Source organism: Drosophila subobscura, chromosome A (assembly GCF_008121235.1).
Source record: "Drosophila subobscura isolate 14011-0131.10 chromosome A, UCBerk_Dsub_1.0, whole genome shotgun sequence".
In the NCBI taxonomy this organism is placed as follows: Eukaryota; Metazoa; Arthropoda; class Insecta; order Diptera; family Drosophilidae; genus Drosophila; species Drosophila subobscura.
Genome location: NC_048530.1, coordinates 4,588,038 through 4,608,632, shown reverse-complemented (window position 1 = coordinate 4,608,632; position 20,595 = coordinate 4,588,038). Strand labels below are relative to the sequence as shown.

At 49.0% G+C, this 20,595-nt stretch overlaps 1 protein-coding gene across 1 annotated transcript; it reads left to right on the top strand.

The window, feature by feature from the left end:
• The first annotated feature begins 2,736 nt into the window (after nt 1-2,736).
• On the top strand, nt 2,737-17,773 carry LOC117893662 (protein lozenge). Its single transcript, XM_034800356.1, has 6 exons — nt 2,737-3,544; nt 5,133-5,372; nt 10,150-10,263; nt 11,519-11,896; nt 16,536-17,354; nt 17,406-17,773. Exons 1-6 carry the CDS (start codon nt 2,737-2,739, stop codon nt 17,612-17,614), a joined length of 2,568 nt encoding a protein of 855 aa, XP_034656247.1. The 3' UTR covers nt 17,615-17,773.
• Nucleotides 17,774-20,595: the final 2,822 nt, after the last annotated feature.

Below are 20,595 nucleotides of genomic sequence, written 5' to 3'. Positions count from 1 at the left end.
AGCTCGCTTTTCTGGAGTACCACTCCAGTACAGTGGCCCTCCGCAAAGCAATCTTTGTCTTTCTCTCGTCTTATACCAGAAGCCACACTGATGATGTCAAGCTACATCTAAGCTCTTATCTCCAATCGCCGCCTGATGTCTTTATTATAAGTACATTTAATTTTACACAAAAGCGTAATTATCTCATCATTCAAAATTCTTCTTTCCGACTTTCTTGTATCTAAAGCTTTGGAACCGTCTGTATGGCCTGAGCACACTATTCTGCATAAATTCGATCTGTTTGTCGACCTGCCTCAAGATATTGTGCACTCAGTTGCATTAATGTATGCTGATGACGTTAAAATTTGTTTTTCCTTTTCCGACTGGTACTTGCATACTCGCCTACAACTTCACCTTGATGAATTAATTTGTTCGAATAAGCTACTTTTCTTGAACCATTCTAACATTCAACCTTATGACCTTTCACAGCCGTGCTTGTGCGATAGGAAAATATGAAAATATGCAATGCTGAAAATATTGAGTGTGCTGAATGCGAATTTTTGCTAAAGAATAAGTTAGAAGGACTTAATTTACCACCTAAATTACAAAAATAAGTGTCCGTGCACGTATGAACAACACATTTGTTGTTTTTGCAGACACAGAATAAAGTAACTCTGCATAACTCACAAGGTTATTCGCGTTTGTTATGCTTGAAATTATTTCAAATTAAATACAGTATGCGTCTGTTCTGAGGTTTTTAGATAAGGTTCATAGGTTCGCTCGGTCACATTTTCACATGGACCGCAAGCCCCGTCTCGACACGACTTGACCGCAGTGATAGCGCCTTATCACTCCTGCCAAGTGCGAGTGGCTCCTGAAACAGATGGAACACTTATGGAAAACTCAAAAGTAAACCCAATTTGTGTTTGTTTTCAATTTCTAGAAATAATACAAGTTTCGAATAATTATTTACGCTCGGATAAAAGATAAAATATTTCTGATATAAATAGTTGGCCTCTGGGTGTAGTTGTGTCATGGGAAAACTGAAGAAAATAAGCTGTGCTGCTGTCGAGAATGGATAAAACCCCTGCTCGTTCGGCGAAACGCTCTCTTAGATGACAGGCTTTCAGCGTGGGGCTCCAAAGAGAGCGCAAAGAGAGAACCAGTAAGAGAGAGCATTATTGGACCCCGGCTGGAGTGTCACGACCAGGACCAATTGACTGGCTTACAGCTTGCCGTGCGCCCCGTCTCCGCCCAATGGGACGGCGCAGTACCTGTGCCAGTGCCACATGCCACATGCCACCACCCTGACCTACACAGCGGGCGGCCAATCAGCAAGTAGGCGGTGCAAGCCGGAAGGCCAGCCGATTGGACGCTGCCCTCCGCAGCGCCAACAGAGCGGCGCAAGCGAAAGAGAGAACACGACCACGAGACGCAAGAGAGCCAACGCCAGCACGGGCAATTGCTGAATTTAAGCCAAGCAAGAGAGCGATAGAGACAGAGAGACAGAGAGCGAGCGAACGATTTGTGTTTTATTTCCCCTTCTTTATTTTCTGAGCTCGGGTCTCGGCTCTGCTGCTGCTGCGGCTGCGGCTGCTGGTGCTGCTGCTCCCACTGTTTACTGCTTCGTTCCGTTTCACGGGTTAAGTCGGCGCTGGCGGCCACATGAAGTGTCAGTAACGATTTAGTACGACCCGCGAGCGCACCTGCTCGACCCACCCACACATGCTCTGCTCGTGTGCCCGCCCAGATCTATCCAACCGCATTTGTGTGATCGATCTCTTTTTTTTTTAAACAACTATTTTGTGCGAAGAGGAAACCCCACTCTTCCCCATATCCGTGTGGGTTCCTGTTTCAGTGTCTGTGCCTGTGTCTGTGTGTGAGTAGAAGCAAAAATGTAAATTTATACCAAAAAGGCGCCAAATATTGCAACTTTGACGAAAGTGAACTGAAAAGTGTTACAAACCGGACTACTACAGCCGATACAAATAATTCAAAAGTATCCTCGAAATCCGCAGCATATGCCTGGCAAACTTCAATAAACATTTAAAAAAAGATTTTAAAGCTATTCCATAACTTCAGATATCATTGCTGGTGTTATTTCTCATGTGGAATTCCCGGAAAAATATAAACTACAAAAGGGGGGCCCGTCCCCAGCCAAAAGCTATCCAGTATCCATAAGGCAAACAATAAATTAAAACAAAAAAACATTTGTTGATGCAAAGTTTATTAAACATTCGATACATAAATGTGTACAATGTTTGTTTATATTAACAAAGTGGAGTGCAAAGCGGAGCGCAGAGATCATCTATGCGGGGCATGCTCGACAGCAAACTAATTCCAGTGTTAATTTTTGTGACTAATTTTTCGGAACGATCGTCAGAACGGAACGGAACGGAATGGCGCGAGTTTGCAGCGCCTCAAAGTAGGCAGCGGGCGGAATCATATGGCCAAATGGACGATCGATCCTCTTCAGTTCTGTTTCGTTCCCACTCTCCCACGAGTTGTAATTGTGACCAAATCAATCAATTTTTGATTCTATCGGCTATGTTTTTGTTTTTGTGGTTCCAGAGATAAGGATTTACGGATGAATGAAAAAAACAAAACATTACCACTAGCAGTCCAGTCCAGTCCAGTCGATAAGCGCCCTTCGGCTTCAGCCCGCACTGTAGACTGATAAACAGGACAGAAAGTAGAGAGAGAGACAAGAAAGGGAGCTGCAAAGATCAAAGTGAATTAATCCGAGGGCCGCGCCGAATGCATTTGCATCTATTGGCCAGCGACCCGACAACGCAACAGTCCAGCAGCAGCAGCAGCGGCAGCGGCAGCAAAAGCAGCAGATCCAGGGGAAGATCCAGCGTCCGACGTCTACATACGGGTGCAGCAGCAGTTGCAGAGTCCACCGCCCAAACCGATCTCACCGCCAGCGACGCGGGCTGTGCCACTGTGGCGCCCGTCAGCATCGCCGGTCCCGGCCGCCTGGCGCGCAGCATCAACGGCAGCAGCGTCGGCAGCCACCACCCACACTCGTACTACCCACCCTACCCACACCACTACACCCACAATCCGCATTCGCACTCGCACCTGCAGCACCTGCAGCATTCCCACCACCCGCATCATCCCCACCACGCGGCCCATCCGTCTCACCACAGTATGGTGACTTCCTCCACCTCGCCCACCGGCAACGGCTGGACCACGCCGGGCGACTACAAAGGGGCCACAGCCGCGACGGCACCTGCCGCCCCGTCGGTGGCATCATCTGTGGCCGCCACAGCGTCCACAGCCGCCGCTGCCGCAGCCGCATCGGTGATGTGCGAGGTTCTGCCCTCAAGCAGTGCCAGTGTGGGCAGCAGCTCGCCAACAGGTGGCGCCAGCAATGGCACGGCCCACAGTGGACACAGTGGTGGTGGGGGCAACAGCAGTAGCACCACCACCACCACAACCACCACCACTGGGGCCAACAACAACAACAATAACAACAACAACAACAATGCAGTGCATCAGGATCTGCTGTGGATGGAGAGGCTGGTACTGAAGCGGCAGCAGGAGCATCCCGGAGAGCTAGGTGAGTGGGCAGGGGAAAAGAATTTTCCATTTATTGAGTGTAAACAAATTCAGAATCAGCTAAAGATCATTTGTTCGGTAGTCCGTTTATTATTGCCTCCTAAAAGAGAGATCCTTAATCAAAGTTCTAACAAAGATGGTTTCAAGGATATTTAAATAAGCCTCAGTGAAGCGAACTCATTGGACGGTGGAACTGTTGAGCAGTTAATGAATGTGTTGGGTGTAATCCTCACTCTAAATAGAACTATTGCTGGTCGTCGCCTTTCTCTACGCGTACTTGTTGATGTACTTATTTGGGTTTCCGATTTCCTCTTTCTTTCCTTTCTGGTATGGCCTCCCTCTGGTAGAAGTTTAGCTCGTGTCCACGCTGAGATTGAGGGGATCACTGGTGATGATCCACTGGCTGGATAACCCGATCCCAGTGAGCACATTCTTTGCCGACTCTTTGCCACATCCTTGCACATGCACTTCTGCGGCTTCCTCAGCGTCGGCATTATCATTATCCCATTCCATTCCATTCCTTTCCATCGCTTGTCGATGTCAACGGATGATGATGTCAAAGTTGTCCCTTTTGCCGCTGCTGCTGCTGCTTACGATGATGACGATGATGATGACGATGGGGCTGGCAAGACATGATGAATATGCGTAAATTGATATCAATAATTGTTATTGATATCAACGCACGAGTCTTTGGCCCTGCCCTGCCCTACTCTACCCTCCACGCTGTCTGGTTGAACTTTGCTTGCGGCCAGATATCAATGACCCGAAATGAAAGCTGCTAATGAAATCTCAGCTCATCGTTCAGCTCCCCCCCGTTCAGCTTTCCCATACATAAAGAAATATCGCTGACAGGCAGATCCTTAAGGCAAGCAGATCCTGTTCTTGGCTGGGTATGTTGCTACCCAGTGAACTTGATATTGAATTGCAAAGTTCGAAAGTTTGTGAATCAGAGCATCAAAGTAGGGAAAGCGTAAGGAAAACCTTTAAATCTGAAGTTTTTGTTGGTTCTAAGAACGCAAAAAGACATTCAAATAATTATGAGCTACAATTATGTGTCAGGATTTCAAAGTGCTTGAATTTAGGAGGTCTCAAATGAATTTGTTTTCCCAAACAAGTGCCCAAAAGGTGCATCATTTAGCTGCTTCACTTGTTCCACGCTGCAGACCGCTTGGTTGGCCCACTTTCGGCACCAGGTCAAACGTCAAATGTCAAAACGTCAGACGGGCTGGCAATAATCCTTTCCATCCCACTTCCATTCGAACTGAGCCGTCAGTCAGCAGTTCGCCAATCACCTCCACATGACGTGGTATCCCTAGACGGACTAATTAATTATGCACCACCGGATGGCGGGTTGCGGACACTGGGCGCCAGCAGCGAACACTCCTCCACATTGGCATAAATACTCCATGGATGATTGATGGTCGGGCCTGGTGGCGGGTGGCGGTCATAAATATAAACTATAAATAATTGAGCGCTTTTGCACATTCTAATTATGATTTAATGAACTGAACAATGGGGTACCAAATGCTAATCGAAACACTGCTCCTGCATGGGGCATCCTTTTCCTTGCGTTTTTTGTTTGCTTGCAGTGCGCACGAGCAATCCTTACTTCCTGTGCTCCGCCCTGCCCTCCCATTGGCGCTCCAATAAGACGCTGCCGCTGGCCTTCAAGGTCGTGGCGCTGGCGGAGGTCGGCGACGGCACCTACGTAACCATTCGCGCCGGCAACGACGAGAACTGCTGCGCCGAGCTGCGCAACTGTACCGCCCAGATGAAGAACGATGTGGCCAAGTTCAATGATCTCCGCTTCGTGGGACGCAGCGGACGAGGTGAGTGACAAGCCTGCCCCACGCACAACCGGCATATCCAAACATCATTTAAGCTTAGAACAAGCGATAATGCCTGCAGAGGACATTCACCTTTTGGCCTGCCTGCTCCGGCTCCTGCTCCTGCTCCCACAGTTCAGTTAGTTCCTCCCAAGCTGCCCAGACCGGAGAGCGGAAGCTCTTTGGTGCCCCTTCCGACCAATCCCCACTCCCAATCGGAAGTGCATTGATTGAGTGACATGCCAAAAGTGTTTCTTACTTGTGATCGATGCCAGCAGCGGCAGCAGCAGCAGCAGCAACGGAGTGAGGCACCGATCGGTACAGCAGTCGTCACATTAGGCTGCAGTTGGCGCTGGCCTCGGGCCAACATGCAACACTCCATTCAAATGCGAGTAATCGTGCATATCCATATCCCATAACCCATATCCCATATGCACTTGGATCGGAGACGTCACGCAAGGCTCAGGCCTGGTCCTGGCCCTGTTCAGTTCTGTTCTGTTCTGTTCTGTTCTGGCCTGGTAATCGATTTGAACCCACAATTAATGTGGCATTGGGCAGGGGCAGAGGCAGAAGCACGAGCATGGCTAGAGCCTGCTCGAATGTTGCATAGAATTTGCAGCAGCAGCAGCAGCAGTTGGTTAATTAGCTGCAACTGTTGCCTTTGTCCCTGTCCCCTGTCCGCTGTCCCCCAGCTTATGGACGCGCCTCCTCCTGCCTTGTCCTTGCCCCTTTGCGACCTCTGCAAATTGACGGCTCGTGCCGCAAAAAGGGCCCAAACAAAATAATTACAAGCAACCAACCCGAGAGCTAGACCCTAACCGAACAGAGGCTGAAGCTGAAGCTGAAACTGAAACCGACACTGAGAGGCATGCATATAACAAGCTAATGATGTAAGAACATAAACGTTGACCAAATTGTCAGCGGCAGGCAGCAGCAACAGTTCACTTGGCTTAATGGTCACGCCCCCACACCCACACCCACACCCACTCCGGGTGCAGTCGTGGAATCGCGAAGCGGACATCATGCAGCGATTTTTGATTAGATGACAAAGCGAGAAAAACAACAGAACCAACGAAAAACAAAGCAAAGCCACGAGACCATTTCAGCGCCAAAAGGCAAAAGGCAGAGGCTGAGGCGACTCAGGCATACCCTGGAAGTGCGCGGAACAGGCAGAACAGGCGGATGCTATGCCTCAATCCCTCACCTAAAGGACTTTGCATATTCATGGCATTGGCCACCGCTTAGACTTTTCCTCTGTATGATTCCGATTGCTGTGGGCTGCGTTGGCTAATAACTGGGTTGACGGCCCAGCCCGCCGTGGGGCGTGGCAACTTATCGCCTCTCTGCTGGCCTTGTCATGCGTCGACATGTTTTTAATTTGTGCGTCAGCAAACCGAAAATCGAAATGTAAATGTCCGCCTCCAACCGTGTCCAGAGATCTGAATCTGATGTTGATGTGGGAATGGGTACAGCTGGACAGTGCTGGACCGATTGGACTGGTTGATGGCTTGATTGGGCTTATCAGCCGCTCATCATCATCATCATCATCCGCTCCTCCATTCTCCTCATGATATCAAAGGACTTGACTTTGGTGGCAATGCGATTTAAATAAACAAAGGACACGCACACAGCACACAGCAAATGAAGGACACGCGCCCAAAGGATTTGCGCTCATGGCAAGGGCACAGGGAAAGAAAAGGGTACCGGTCCCTGATACGACTTAGTGGTTGAGTTTGAGCTGAGGAAGGAGTTGTTAGCTGGCTAATAGGATGAATATTTTAAATACTTCGAGAGAGACACAGAGTTCCTTCTGTTCTCATTAAAGTAAACTGAGAGAATTTCGCTGCAGTAGCTCCGAACCCACGCATCCAGTGGCATTCAGTCAGCGTACACGGAACTTACTTTGTGCTCATCGTACACATGTTTACTCCTCGATATTTGTGACGCTATCAGGCTGGGAACTTACTCGCTCTTTGCGCACTTCTCTTCATATCCATCGCAGATCTTGACCACACAATCATTTCACTTCCTTGTGGCAGAGTTTCCCAGCAATTATCAAAAGGTTTGCATATGTATTTATTCATATATATTTCGTATATTCCGGCTGATATCAGTGGAAAGCTTATCGCCCGAAAGCTCGGTGTTCGGTTCCCACAGAGACTTTTTTGTGCTTGTTTGTTTCGGTTCCCATTGAAAAGGTTCTTGCAGCACTTTGTGTACGATAATTCAGATCCGAGCTGGGGGGCTAGAGTCAGTCTATCGGACACTCCGGATTGCTCATAGCTTTGAGTCTCGATTCAGATATGAACTTAGACGTACACCACATACAGAATTATTAATAGATGGAGAGAGAAAGAGAGAGAGAGAGAGAGAGTGCTGCTCCGACTGCTGCTGCTTAGAGTGCGTGAGCATGAAGCAACTATAAAGGAGGTCTCGTCGGCAAAAACTAGGGAAACTTGCGAGTGAAAAGTGCGAGCGAAAGGGCTCTCGCTGTAACCTTCCGCATTGACAAGCACACGAGCGCTGAAAATTGGGGAAAGTAGCGAGTAACTCTGCCACAGACGAGATCTCCTTTATAGTTGCTTCATGTGCGTGAGTAAGTAGATGAGTCGTTGATCGGTTCGGTTCGGTTCGGATCGGATCGGATCGGACCATTGGTGACCATTGTTCTCCGTTCTCCGACTGACTGCAGCTCTGATGATGACTAATTTGGGGCTCGGATTGCCTTGCACAACAATCCCCCAAGCAAAGTCCAAGCATCTCCATCCCTGAACCTATTCCTATTCCTAGCCCATTGTCGGGTTTGCTTTGCCCATTATGTTTATTATTGCTCTCATTTCGGGGTCTTTAGTGGCGTCTCGTAGCCTGATATTTTATCATTACGCCAAAGACAAAAGCCAGCCCAGCGGCAATAACGAACTTTTACATACTTGGGACTTGGGGCAGCGCTTGCTCCAGTTTGCTCTCATTTGAAAAATTACCCCCCCAAAAAGGAGCTCGCGCTTGAGGCCTATTTAACAGTTTATTTCTTTCTTCTGCTGCTGCTGCTGCTGCCTTTTTGATTAATTTGCGTTCACCTCTCGATAGATCTTTCTTTCTCTTTGAGCTGAAGCTGAAGCTGAACAGACACGCACGGCAACGATTTCATTTCGGTTTCAGTTATCCAACCAATTCTTACGGCGTAATGAAGACATTTCGTAGACAAACCCAAAACGCTTTCTAACTGATGGCCAGCCATTTGGGAGTGGGGATGGGGGGTGATTGGGTAGCATCTAAGGCCTAAATATGCCCATTCAGGCAATCGCCACTCGTCCCCAAAAACCGAGAGCACTTCGTGGTTTCGTTTCGTTTCGTTTCGTTTCGTTTCGGATTTGACTTCGGTTAATGAACTTGCCAACAGACAGACAGACATCAGCAGCAGAATTGAGCGATCAAATCTTCAATTAGTTTTACAGCCACAGAGCGGCAGGAAGAGACAAAGAGAGCGACCGAGTTACAGTTGTGATTTTTGTTCGGAATTGTTAGCCAAGGAACAACAATTGTGCAAGATCAGCAGAGAATTTCATGCTCTCTTGTGTATTTGCAGAGCATTCGATGGTAAAGCCCTAAACCCACCCCTTTTACGCTCCGCTTTAACTCTCTCTCTCTCTCTCCGTCACCTGCCTCCTCTCTCTCTCTCTCTCTGTCACTCTGCCTGCTGCTCTGCGTAGGTGTGCAATGGGAGCAGTTGGCAGCTGGATGTGAATGTGGATGCGACTGAGGTTTCTGCGGTCAGGTCAACATGGATGGGGTTGGTCGGGAACTGCGTCTACAACAGCAACAACAATGTCGCTTTTATGGCTGTAATTATTTGCATACGTACATTTGGATGTACAGACTTTTGTTTGTTTGTTTTACATTTCATGAGGGAAACTGCACAGGCAGACAATGTCAAAAAGTGCAAATAAGAGTACGAAAAAAAGTGAAATTCATTGAATGCTCTCGATGCATTTCGTGGCTAGTCGCGCGGCCATAAATAGTGCAAACATTGGCCAAGCCCCAGGCCCAGCGGCAGCGGCAGCCGCAGCCCCAAGCACCTACCCAGGTGGCCACAATGTTGCCCCGTAACATTGACTCCTGCGGAAGACAGGTTGCAGCAGTTCTTAATTTTATGTTCATGCCGTCGCGAGTTACTTTGGCGGCAGCCATTAAGGCGGGATAACCTAAATTTATGTCAAGAGTTCAAACAAATTGCACCGCAAGCCGCGGCAGAGCCAGTGGCTTAGAGCTGATAGCTGATAGCCGGGGCATGCCCGAACTAAGGAGTGCCCTGCAAAAGTGCAAGTGGACTCACGCTCCCGAAACAAAGGAGCTCCAGAATAGAAGAAATTGTTCAACAATTGCTTAAAACTATTTGAAAATTGCTTGGAATTGCATTAGTTCTATGTGTAAGAGGGTTAAACCGTGTCACAAATCAACATTCGCAGGCAGCTACCTGAGTGACTCAAAGGGTAAGCGAAACACACAGACACACAGACACACACACACACACACACACAGACAGAGAAACACACACAGAGACACGCGCGAGCGAGCGGCGACGCGTGTTCGACGCGCTCGACTCGGAATGTTCTTGGGATGATTTTGGTGTCTTGCAAATTGATTCGGTAGCAGCCGCCCATTGAGCTCGTCGTCGCATAAATCAGGAAGCGACTTTTAATGCTTGACCAAAAGGCAAACCCCCATTCATATATTCATAATTCTCTTTTCTTTCTGGCTGCTGCTGCTGCTGCTGCTGCAGGGAAGAGCTTTACGCTGACAATCACCGTTGCAACGAGTCCGCCGCAAGTCGCAACCTACGCCAAAGCCATCAAAGTCACCGTCGATGGACCACGGGAGCCGCGTTCCAAGACAAGTAAGTGCGAGCAGGATGTACATAGTACATATGTACATACATAAATACATAAATACATACATTTATACATATGCACACTTGGATGTGGGGAAGTGGTAACATTGTTTTGGGCAATTAGCAATTATCACTTGCCACAACTATTCACAACACAGAATCGAAAAGAAAAGAAGAGAAAAGAAAACAAACACACAAGCAAATGTGGCCAGGGGAAAGAAAGGACAACGCAACGCAACGGCACGCCATGGCATGCCACCCCGCAGCGTTTTGGGTTTGGCAACATGTGTTTTCCGGCTTGCGTGTCATGTGGGGCAGGGGCGTTAGTCGCATTAGACAAGTGTCTAATCAATGTAAATGGCTAAGCCGATCCGAGCCGATCTGCTCAATTGGCCGGTAAACATCCCTCTAAGTCCCACTAATCCCCTCACCCCACTCAAACAGAAGGTTTGCCTTCTCGCCATTCCATTCCACATTCCACATTCCAATTCTCACCCTGGCTCGATGCTCGCTGCTCGCTGCGTTCTCCTCCTGCGGATCATCGAGGATCGTATGACAGTCGATGGCAGCCATTTTAGCAGTCAAGTCAGTCGGGAAGGTGTTTGAAAAGTGCAGCCGGTTTTAGCCGGCTCAAGAGCAGGGTGGGGCACTGACAGCCAGTTGCCCCTGCCGCTTCTTACGGTTTCTGACAATTTTGCGGTTTTCAAAGAAAACCTTTTTGTTGTTTTCGTTGCAGTTGCAGTTGTTTTTTTGCGTATTGAGTTTTTAGTTCGTGTAATGCATATACATTTACAATATGAATTAATTTTTTGCTGCAGCCTTTTTTTTATATATTTTGTTAATGCATTTTTAAGTCTTCGCTGCATCGTTAATCGTATGCACATATGCACGCACACAAGGGGTAATAGCATATACATTTATAGGTATACATGAAGGTATATAAGGTACAGCCACAGCTCGAGTGGCTCACCTTGAGTTCGAGCTAATTGCGAAGACTTTTTCTTCGGTTCAGGGTGGGGCGTTGAGGGCCACCAGCAAGGGAAGTGCAAATGCACGGAGCAGAGGAACAAAATGGAGTTGCACTTCTCTCGGGAGACTTTTTCTACAACTTTTCGATGCTTTCGATGCTCCTCTATTGAGGTGTTAAGGTGTATCCTTCCCACTCCACTCCCACTCCAATTCCCAACTCCGAATATGTAATTGTAATCGTTATCCTTGCGTGTCGCAACACTAATTGAGGCGTAACCGTTACACTCGGCAGGTCCCACCGGCGGTCCACACTACCGCGCCCTTGGCCTGGGCCAGCGGCCCTACATCGACGGCTTCCCAAAGACGCTGCACGAGCTGGAGACGCTCCGGCGCTCGGCCAAAGTGGCAGCCGCGACGACAGCGGTGGCGGCTGCGGCCACGGCAGCCACAGCGGTGGCAGCGGCAGCAGCAGCATCAGGCTCCACCACCGCCAACAATTCTGCCGCTGGCATCGGCGGTGTGGGCGTGGCTGGCGGCAGCAATGGCAGCGGCAGCGGCAGTGGCAGCGGTGCTGGTCTGGTGCAACAATTGAGCAGCAATTACTCATCCCCGAATAGTACAATCAACTCGGACTGCCAGATCTACAAGCCCAATGCGCCCCACATCCAAGGTAAGTGCTCGATATGCTCGTATAATTCCAGTACCCATTCCAGTCCCCATTCCAGTCCCCATTCCAAATCCCACATCATCTTTCCGTCTTTAGCTTTTCTTGGGCTGAGATCTGGCCACGCATTATGTCTGTCTGTGTCTGTCTGTAGCTCTGGCTGACTGGCACCAGGCGGTGCCTAAATGTTTTAATTGAGTTAATCAACCTGCCATTCACCCAATACTTCCCCCAAAGCCCACCTCCACCTCCCACCTCCCACCTCCACCTTCATCCCCGGCTCCATTCCACTCCTCATCGCCAGTGGCAGTGGCCAGTGTATTTTCGGACATTTTTCGTTGGCAGTTTGTCGCTAATTTATTTATTTTGTTCAAATCTCAGCTTAAAAATAGTTCAGCGCTGTCTAAATTATTTATATAATATTTATCCCGATTTATCCCTATGCCCAACACATGCATAATTCAACTTTCCTTATAATTATTTCATAAAATTAACCTTTTCCGTGCCTAAAATGCACGCATAAAATGGCATTCCATGGGCATTCCAATGCCCGATCTGAAAATGTCATAATTGGCACCTCAACCACGGGGCACAGGGGCTGTAAAGGGGGAACTCGTCAACCGCATGCCACAAATAGAAATAACTCTTCATTGATATGTTTGAGGGGCAGAACAAGTCCGAGTCGCTATGGGGAAGAGGCTTCAGAGGGAGGCCTGGCTCAAGACCGCGACTGAGACTGAATCTTCGCTAATCCATCAGTCTCTGAATGACTGGAAATAAGTGGAAAATTTCATTTGCACTCATTTCGTTGGCTTCATTTAATTTGCATTAATTTCGGTGTCGCTGTAAAAATGTACCAAAAATCGAAGCGCTTATGAGGAGACACGGCGGGAGGGGGGCTGGGGGGAAGTAAGCTGGAACTGGAACCGGCATCTGACTCAGACATGAGTCAGTGGCGGTGGCAGCGGCAGCGGCAGTGGCCAGGTTCAAACTAGACGAATCTGAAGCAGAAACTGCTGTGTTAAGCCCAGACGCGAAGCGTTTTGCTTATGCTAATTAATTTATAAATGTTTCTTTTTAAATACCCTGCCCCAAAGGGTCCAACCAACTGTGGCCAACGCCAGCACAGCCGCCTCTTGGGGGTGCAGTGTTTACCTTGCAGAGTATTCGACTCTTCTGCATCAACTTTTATGTTGGAATTACAATGGAACAACATTGATGTTCAGCCAGCCAGCTGTGTAACCTCTTGCAGTTTTATTTCCCGAACGTTATCATATTTAATTGAAACAAAATCACACAACGGGCGGCACTGGGCCTCGCCATGCCGCTTCTAGGGTATGCCAGGCCAGGCTTTCCCCCTTTAGTTGGCTTTCGATGCTTCATTGTTGGGGTAACTGGTTAAAGGCAAAAGCCAACGAGTCAACGATGCTCTGGCCGAATAAACGTAAATAAATTGTCAATACGGAATGACACATCGTCTTGGTCGTCGTCTTTCAATTAGTCAAAAGGCAATAGCAACAAATGCAATGCGATTTTGCCTTCTTCTTTATCTTTTTATTATTTTTGGATTGGAGTGATTTTTGTTTTGGTTTTTGCTTTGTTTTGTTGTTGTTGTTGCTGTTGAAATGTCCGGAAATGCCCGAAGCGCGAGAGATCCAAGTCGAAGTCGAAGTCGGAATTGGATTTGGAATCGGAATCGGAATCAAAGCAGCGTCAATGGGGAAAAAACTCTGGCAGTTTTTTATTTATATTTTGTTGTTGTTGTTGTTGTTTAGTCATAAATATTTAAATGTGGCGCTTAGCTGTTAATTTACACAAAATATCAGCGAGTTCAGCGAATGTCAGCGAAGGGGCAAGGAGATCCATGAAAGCTCCGAAAATTCAGCGGAAATTATTGCGAATTTCAAAGAAGTTCAGGCTAGGATTATGGCATGGAATGAGTGAATGGAAGTGTGTCTAATGATAATTGATGAAAGGTATAAGATCCACAGATAAGTCAAGAAACTTTGCAGAACGGAAATGGAAGTGGAACGAAGAGCGTGGCACATTAACCAACCGAATGAAACAACGCGAATTGGCACAGCTACAAAGGGTGGAATGGAATGGAATGGAATTTCAAATTGTTTCTAATTGCCGCACTGGGCGTATCGCACATCTGGACAAAGCCAGAGCCTGGAGAGGATCTTCCTTCCTTCCTTCCTTCCATCATCATTATGTGCATCATCTGTGGCTCAGCTCCAGCTCCAGCTCCAGCTGCTGCTGCCTTCGTGTTTGCATTCATTAAATATTTTTTGGAGGCATCAATTCTGGGCTCCTGAGATTCTGAGAGCATGTGCAATATGCAAATTCAGCCAAGGCGAAGACGAGGTGTAAGCTGGGGGCTGCCTGTGCCCTGTGGCTGCAACTGGAACTGAGGCTCGTTGGCTCTTGTTTTTTTTTCGGTGTGCTCTAAGCCACAAATCAATCCAAATGCGGTTGCGCAGCTGTTGCAGCCGCAGCCGCAGCCGCAGAAGCCACGTTGCAAGATGCAGGCAACACCTGAGTGGGGAGGGGGGCACACACACACACACACCAACAACAGTAACAGCAACAACAATGTCACACATTGAAATGAAATCTTTTTGGCCCATAAAACAGCAAACTGTGGCCAGCAAAGCCATCAATGGCCGCAGTTGCCTGCCCCCGGCCCCTCTGCCCCTGTGCACACTCTGGCTCTCTGCTTTAAAGACCGAGAAGCGAGTCCAAAACCAATACCAATGCCCAGAGTGAGTACCGAGAGTCGAGAGTCGAGAGTACCGAAAAACCGCAAACTCACTTCCGTTTCGGATCGCTGTTGTTGGCTCTGCCACGCCGCCATTTTGCAGCAGCAGCAACACACTTTTTGCTGTTGCTCTTTTTTGTTAAGCTTTTTTGCTGTTACTTTGTAGGGGATAGGCAGACAGGCGGACGCACTTTAATTAAAATTACTTCAAGACTCTAGATCCTCGTCAGCATTCCGCTTCTTCATGCCTCCGACTGCTGCTCTGTTTTGTCCGTTTCTTCTTCATCTTCATCTTTATCTCTGTCTTTATCGCTGTCTCTTTCCTTGTGCCAAGATGGAGACACTGTGCGATTCTTGTGCCGCCTCTGCTCACTCCTTTGCTGTAGGACTTTGGGTCGACCAGCGTTGTGGTTTTTGTTGAATGCATCCGCTGCAGGAACACTCAACCCCACTCCCGCTTCCCTCCCCGAGCGGATACGTGTCGATATCGGCAGGGCAGGCAGGTGAAAATCGAAGATATCCGGTTGGATCAGCCGTGGGATCTGCTGGAGGAAGTGCAAGAGAGAAATGCACAAAAAAACGAAGCAAAATTAGACTTTGTCCTAAGAGAATTCGGATCCCTCTCTCTCTCTCTCTCTCTCTGTCTCGCCACGGCAATGGCACACAGTGCGTATACGCAATTAAAGAGGCCCATGCATGGGGTGGGTCTGGGATCAAGGTGCACCCATGGCTGACTGGCTGGCTAGTTGGCCTCCACCCTGGGCCACATAATTCCACGTGCCAACAGAAAATTACACCGTCTGAACGGCACTGACCTCCTGCTCTCTCTCTCCCTCTCTCGCTCTCTCGCTCTTCCCTCCCCGCTGCTAACTTGGCTAACTTGGCTTTCATCCTGTGCGTCTCGCTTCATTGCAACCTCATTTGCCTAAGCTTGCGGTAGTCACTCCTCATCCTCCACCGCTCGCCGCTTGCTGCCGCTGTTGTTGCAACGCAATTTGTGGCTTAATTGAAACATTAAAATGTGATAAGTGCCGGGTGAAAAAGTTGCATGCAACTTGCAATTTTGATATGTTGCACTACCGTTCATTAGTCGCTGGCCACACCGCCCAGTCGCAGTCGGCACAGCGGTAAAGGGTGAGGGAATGGGCATGGGATTTGTGCGTGGTGCGTGGTGCGTGGAGTTAAAGTTCCTTCGTTGGCAATCCTTTCCTTTGCTTTCCATCTCTCTACCTGGAGAACTGAGTTTTACTTTGAGCTAATTTTGAGCTTGCGCTGATCCTTGATATCCTTAATTTGTCGCTGCTAATGAATTTGATTAATTAAGCGACATATTTGGCGCTACCTTTTTGGACTTTGCTGCATAATTAATCAAAATATCAGAGCAAAGATTGCCGTCAAGAGGGGTCTGTGCTGGGGTGGCATGTCACCCGCTGTGCTGCTTTGGTGCCGCTGTTGTTAGGCAACGTCGCCAGCGTCTTGGAATTTGCTCTGTCCCAGCGCCTTCTGGCTGCTCTGACAATTTTCTTTAACCCATTGGCATGCAATGCCAGCGCCCCCAGCCCGCGCAGGTGTGCCTGAGGACCCACACCAGCACACACACACACACACACACACACACATGTGCGATGGCACGCAACATGGGGCATGTCCCCATCGATGTCGTTGCCATGCATATGAAATGATGTTTTCAATTAAAGCCTCGGCCACGCCCCAAGTGTGCAACTGACAAGTTGGAAAATTTCTGCCAACCATTTGGCTGGCTTGGGTGGGGGGTGTTGGGGGGTTATATTTACATTCAAGGGTTAATTGGCCTCCAGCTGTCTCTCGCTCCAACTAACTCCACTCTTTCGCTCTCTCTCTCTCCTCCTGTTTGTCTTTTTGCAGAAACCGATCTGATGGGTGCCGGGGAATGGACTGGATCCTCGAGCTCTGCGGCTGCCTACTACCACAGCCATGCCCACCACCCACATGCCCACCATCCGCACGCCCACCACGCCCACGCCCATGCACACGCCCACGCGCACCACCTGCAGCATCAGATGGCCCTGCCGCCGCCTCCGCCGCCGCCGGCAGCAGCGCCAGTGACCAACGGCACGGGCGGCATGGGCATGGGCGTCGGTGTCGGTGTCGGTGTCGGCATGAGCATGGGCGTCGGCATGGGCATGAGCATGAACCATTACGGCAGTGGCTATGAGACGGCCAGCAGCCTGGACGCCGGCAACTACGCCGCCCACCTGCCCGCCGTGCTGCCCGAAATGCACGGCCACGGATTCGCGACGGATCCGTACCAGACGGCGGGCGGCTACGGATCGAGCGCTGGAGCGGCCAAGTCCGACCTGGAGAATCTCGGCGGGGGCTATGGGGCGGGGGCTGGCTACAACAATTGGTCGAACGGCTACAACAACTATCAGTACGGCAGCTGCACGGCTGCAACGGCGCAGTACGGCGGCACGGGGGCTCATGCGGCGGCACCGCCGCCGCCACCGCCCCCGCCCGTGGTGCTCTACCCGCAACTCTACTCGACGGTCAACCAGAACCAGATCCATCTGCATCTGCACAGCAGCGAGAAGCTGGAGCAGTATCTGGGCAGTGCCAGCGACCAGCAGCTGACCATCAGCTCCCTCACCGGCAGTCGCTCCAGCATCGAGATCGGTCTGGGTGGAGCCGGTGGTGGCCTGGTGGGTGGTCTCACCGGCGACCAGGAGCACCACCAGCAACAGCAACAGCAACACCAGCAGCAGCATCAGCAACACCAGCAGCAGCAGCAGCTTCAGCAAACGCAGGAGCAGACATCGGAGGCGTCCAACCAAAGCTACCATCTCGGCCATCACAATCAGCTTCCCCACCAGCAGCAGCAGGCGGAACAGGGCGATGGTGTGGGTGTGGGTGTTGGTGTGGGCGTTGAGGCACCGCGGGATGTCGAGGATGTGGGTGATCTCACGCAGGTGTGGCGACCCTATTGACCCAACCGGATAGCGGTGCCAATGCCAGCGAGGCATCCACCTCCACCTCCGCCTCCGCCTCCGCCACGAGCCTTTCTCCACATCGAGCTGAACTGAAGTCCGAGCAAAGAGGAGTCTTGGGATGAGTCTCACCAGCAGAACTGTACAATTTTTTGTTTTTTTTTTGTAATTCTAGGAATAAATGTATGTAAATGTATATGTAAATGTAAAATGTATGTACGAGTATGTATGCATGTGTAGAAATGTATCTGTAAGCTGTACATAATTCATTATTGGAAGAGTTGCGGAGACACCCCACCCACTCCACTCTCACTTCAAGCCCATTCCCCTAGCTTCTAGTTCAAATATGAAACGGAAGAAACAATTTTTTGTTAGCCTTAAGTACATAAATACATAGTAAATACATATGTATGTAAATGCATGTACATTTTACTCGATAATTACGCACAATTATCCATAAATCGATGTATACATTTTTTTTTGCTGTTACTTTTTGTGCATGTGTGTGTGTGTGTGTGTGTGTGAAACAATTCGTGAAGGAGAAGCTGCGAAGCAAAGATGGAGAGAAGACTACAAATAAAGTTATCGTATTTATTTAAATGCCTTGCAAACAGAGTTTAGTCGGTGTTTCGGTGTCAATTGATTTGTTTATCATCATTCCAGATGTGCATTCACACATAAATGCACTTTTCTCGGCTTTCAGTGTGTAAAAAGAGAAAACTTTGGGCAATTATGCAAAAGTATGCAAACCACAAAAAAAAAAACCAAAAAATACACTGCAATAATGCAAAACCATAAAAGAATAATAGACACATGCAACCCAAAAAAAAAACCATCGCTTAATTATGCGCATATTTGAGATTAGAAGCAACGGAAACAACAATTGCACATTTTTTGTTATGTTTTGGTGGGGCGAAACGAAACGAAACGAAACCTTACAAATGTGCGTGTAAATAATAAATGAAAAATTATTGCAAAAAACAGAACCACAAAGTGGGCACAGCACTGAAGAAGGCAACAGCTCCAGCGACAGCCCCCGCTGGATGGTTCTCTCTCGCTCTCTCTCGCTCTCTGTCGGGATGATCCGATCTCGGGGCAGCAGCTCTAGTTCCATTTTGAGCCTCTTGCGGTCGTCCCATGGCATAAATAAACACCTACCCACACCTCGCCCCGGCACGGCAGAAGCTCTCTCGCTCTCCCTCTCTCCCTCTCCTCCTCTCTGTGTGTAGTACGAGTAGGTGCCGCCGCCATTGTTGCTGCAATGCTGCAACGGAGACCAAGACAAGTCAGCCAAGTGTTAAATTGCAAAAGACAGTTCCATTGTCGGCACAAGAGTTTGGCTTGGCGAATTGCGAAATGGAAACCCTAGACAGGAGAGTCGCTCCGATACGATCCGATCCGATCCGATCCGAACCGGGTCGTGCCGATAATCTATAACCTATGGCGCAGCGGCCCATTAGAGAAGCCGGATCCAGGCAAGCGTTAAAGATCGCCCCGCTCCACCGCTGCAGCGAGAAGCCCGACACGCGTTCCAATCAACTCCACAATGTTCCAGCGTAAGTGATCCACTCTCGACTCGCTCCGCGCTCTGCAGACTCCAGGGATGCCACCGAGCATCTAGTTTCTAGTGTCTAGTGTCTAGTGTCTTGCGGTGGGCCAGAACAAAGGCCCGGGAAGAGGAGCTTTGTCGCAGTTTATGATGGGCGAGCGACTTGAGTTACTTGAATTAGCTTCGCCCCAAGACGCAGCCGAAGCCTGACCCAGCTCATGGGCTAATTAACTCTGCCTCAGAGCTAACACTGGATGGGGGGAGGTAGAGTTGGAGCTAAGGCTCGGCTTGCAGCTACCGTGTCGATGAAACGAGATGAGATGTCTCTTGGCTCTGATGCTTGGGTGGCCCTGTCGAGTCTTTTGCAGCATGCTCATCTCATGAATGGATCAGCTCATGAATGCATTGTATAAGTATAAAATAAGGATGGGTCCAAGATGCTCTCCGACATTGCCATGACATTCCTCTGACTCTCTCACTCTCCCCTGTGTGCATTTGTTTTTGTCATTCATTAGCTTTTGTGCCACAAAGTGGACCGAAACCAGCAACAGCAATGGACGAAATGAGACGAAAAGCTCCTCTCAAAACTTTCTGACTTGTCTCCCCCCCACCCACTCTCGAACACATCTCTGAGCACTTGGGTCCACTTAAGTAGCATAACGGAATAAGCCCAAATAATGAAGGAAACGAAAAGCAGAGCAGCAAACGGCAAACAGAGAGGAGAGCGAAGGTTGCGTTACTTGCCATCTCACTCTGCCACGCGCCAGACAATTGGTTGGCCGACTTTGGTTTGGCGAGGTGCCGACGAGGAGCGAATGCTTTAAGCTGGAACAAGCACGTACACACATACATACATACATATGTACTATGTAAGTGACTGTAACGGTATATGTAACTGTAACCTAACTGTAACTGTGCTACTTTGAACATACTTTTTGGCACCAGCTCCCAGTGCTAGAAACCAGTTGAAGTGAATTTTTTGTTTTGTGACTTTCTGGTGCGTGTTTTTAACAAGTAAACCAACAAAAATGAAATTGAGGCAAGCCGACAGCAGCAGCAACAATAGCGGGAACACACACATTCGCGAGAGCGGCATTCGTCTCGAATCTCGGGAGATGTCTAAGCGCCACCCACAACTGCGTGCAGCCAACAAGTACAAAACAAACACAATAAAGCAAAGCAAGACAATAAAATAGAGCAAAAAGTAAGCCAGGCCAAGCCAACAAACGACAACAAAACCGAAGCCACGAACGAGCACCGCAAAGGTATCCACCCACCCTTAAGAGAGAAGGCATCAGAGCTGAACAAGAGAGAACAATCAAAGAGAGCAGCAGCAGCAGCAGCACAGCACCCAGAGACGCTGAGCGCGCTGACAAAGAGCAAGCAAGAAATGCGACGCACATGTGGATTTTGTATACTCTGCGATATCGAC